Here is a 1,339-nt window from a genome sequence, read left to right on the forward strand (position 1 = left end):
ATATATATATATATATATATATATATAAGTAATTAAGATTCAGTTGAATTAGGTACTTAAGTTGAAGCACCAAGTCAGTCTGGTATTATCGACACAGCTCGAAGTAAGGTGAATAAAATCAAAATGAGTAACAGGATATCCTGTTGCTTATTTTGATTTTATGTATGTATATAGGCATGAAAAAATTCTGTGGTATCACAGTAATAATACTAGAAACCTTGAAGTGATGTTGGTAGAACTATTTTATACTAACAAAAATACTTCAATAGAGAAATATGCAGTGAAAACAGGGACATTGCAATTCCTGACAGGTTGAGCTAATATTTCCGTTGTTTCTACTCTAGCATATCCACCCTACAATTACTTTTATATTACTTTACGCCTAGCCGTAGTGCTAATTTTCAAAGTCCTTAATTTCTATCAGACTGTCCAACATCACTGTCCTTCTGTTTGTTGCTTTTCAAATCGCAAAACATTAGCATACACGCACACAAACATTTGCTCACAGATATATATATCTATATATAAAGTGAATGCTTATGATTGTTTGAAATATTTGATTTTATTGGAAGACATCCGATGCCTCTTCATCCCAAGGATGTGTGTATTGTCTTACTTAGCAGAGAGAGAAGAAAAAAACCCCATAAAATGATGAATTATTGAATTTCTTATTTTGTGATCCTTCATTTGTGCAGTTGAAAGCAGATTTCTTTTCTTATTCCCTAGTTTATCTAAAGTACACACATAATTTCTGAGTGACCCGGCGCCTGCCATCAGGTATTATCTTGCATGGAAATCTTTTTCCCCTTTCATTGACATTACCATAATTATCTCCAGTAATAAATTGATTGTTGAAATAATCTTGTTGTTGTGATGAAAGCATCATTAATGAAGCATCTGTGTGTTGACTATTATTCAAACAATGATTATCCTATTGTTATCTAACTTCCATTGCTTATGCTGTCTTTCGGACCAAGGAAAAACTGAATCCAAACAAGGAAAACTGTCAGATTCTCTTTTTCTTTTGTTTTCAATGTCTTTTGGGTTTCTTTGTTGTTTTTTTTTTGTTTTTTTTTTTGTCTTCTTATTAATATTCTTGCAGTGAATACAGATCCAATTGCCTAAAAAACTTTTCTCTTAATCACTTCTTGTTCTTTTTCTTTTCTTTTTACATTTATTCCTTCTTCAATCTTTTCATAAAAACGTTGGTTTTAGTTCAATATAGAATTTCTAATTTTGGGGTTATTTCTATATATATATTTTTTTTTTTTATAGTAAACTTATGTTCAAAACGTTTCTCTCAAAAACCAATGATTTCTAAATTGTATTCAGATGGTGT

General features: G+C 30.3%; 1 protein-coding gene across 6 annotated transcripts in view; it reads left to right on the forward strand.

The window, feature by feature from the left end:
- The window catches only part of LOC106880892 (enolase-phosphatase E1), a 210,473-nt gene that overhangs the window by 181,743 nt on the left and 27,391 nt on the right, over positions 1–1,339 (forward strand). Inside the window, exon 9 of one of the 6 annotated variants that reach the window (XM_052971473.1) lies at positions 727–777. The exons of the other annotated variants lie outside the window; for them this stretch is intronic. Coding sequence (XP_052827433.1) covers positions 727–735 — 9 coding nt within the window. The 3' untranslated portion in view covers positions 736–777. The remainder of the gene's footprint in view (positions 1–726; positions 778–1,339) is intronic. 6 annotated transcript variants of the gene reach the window in all.

Source organism: Octopus bimaculoides, chromosome 11 (assembly GCF_001194135.2).
Source record: "Octopus bimaculoides isolate UCB-OBI-ISO-001 chromosome 11, ASM119413v2, whole genome shotgun sequence".
NCBI lineage: Eukaryota > Metazoa > Mollusca > Cephalopoda > Octopoda > Octopodidae > Octopus > Octopus bimaculoides.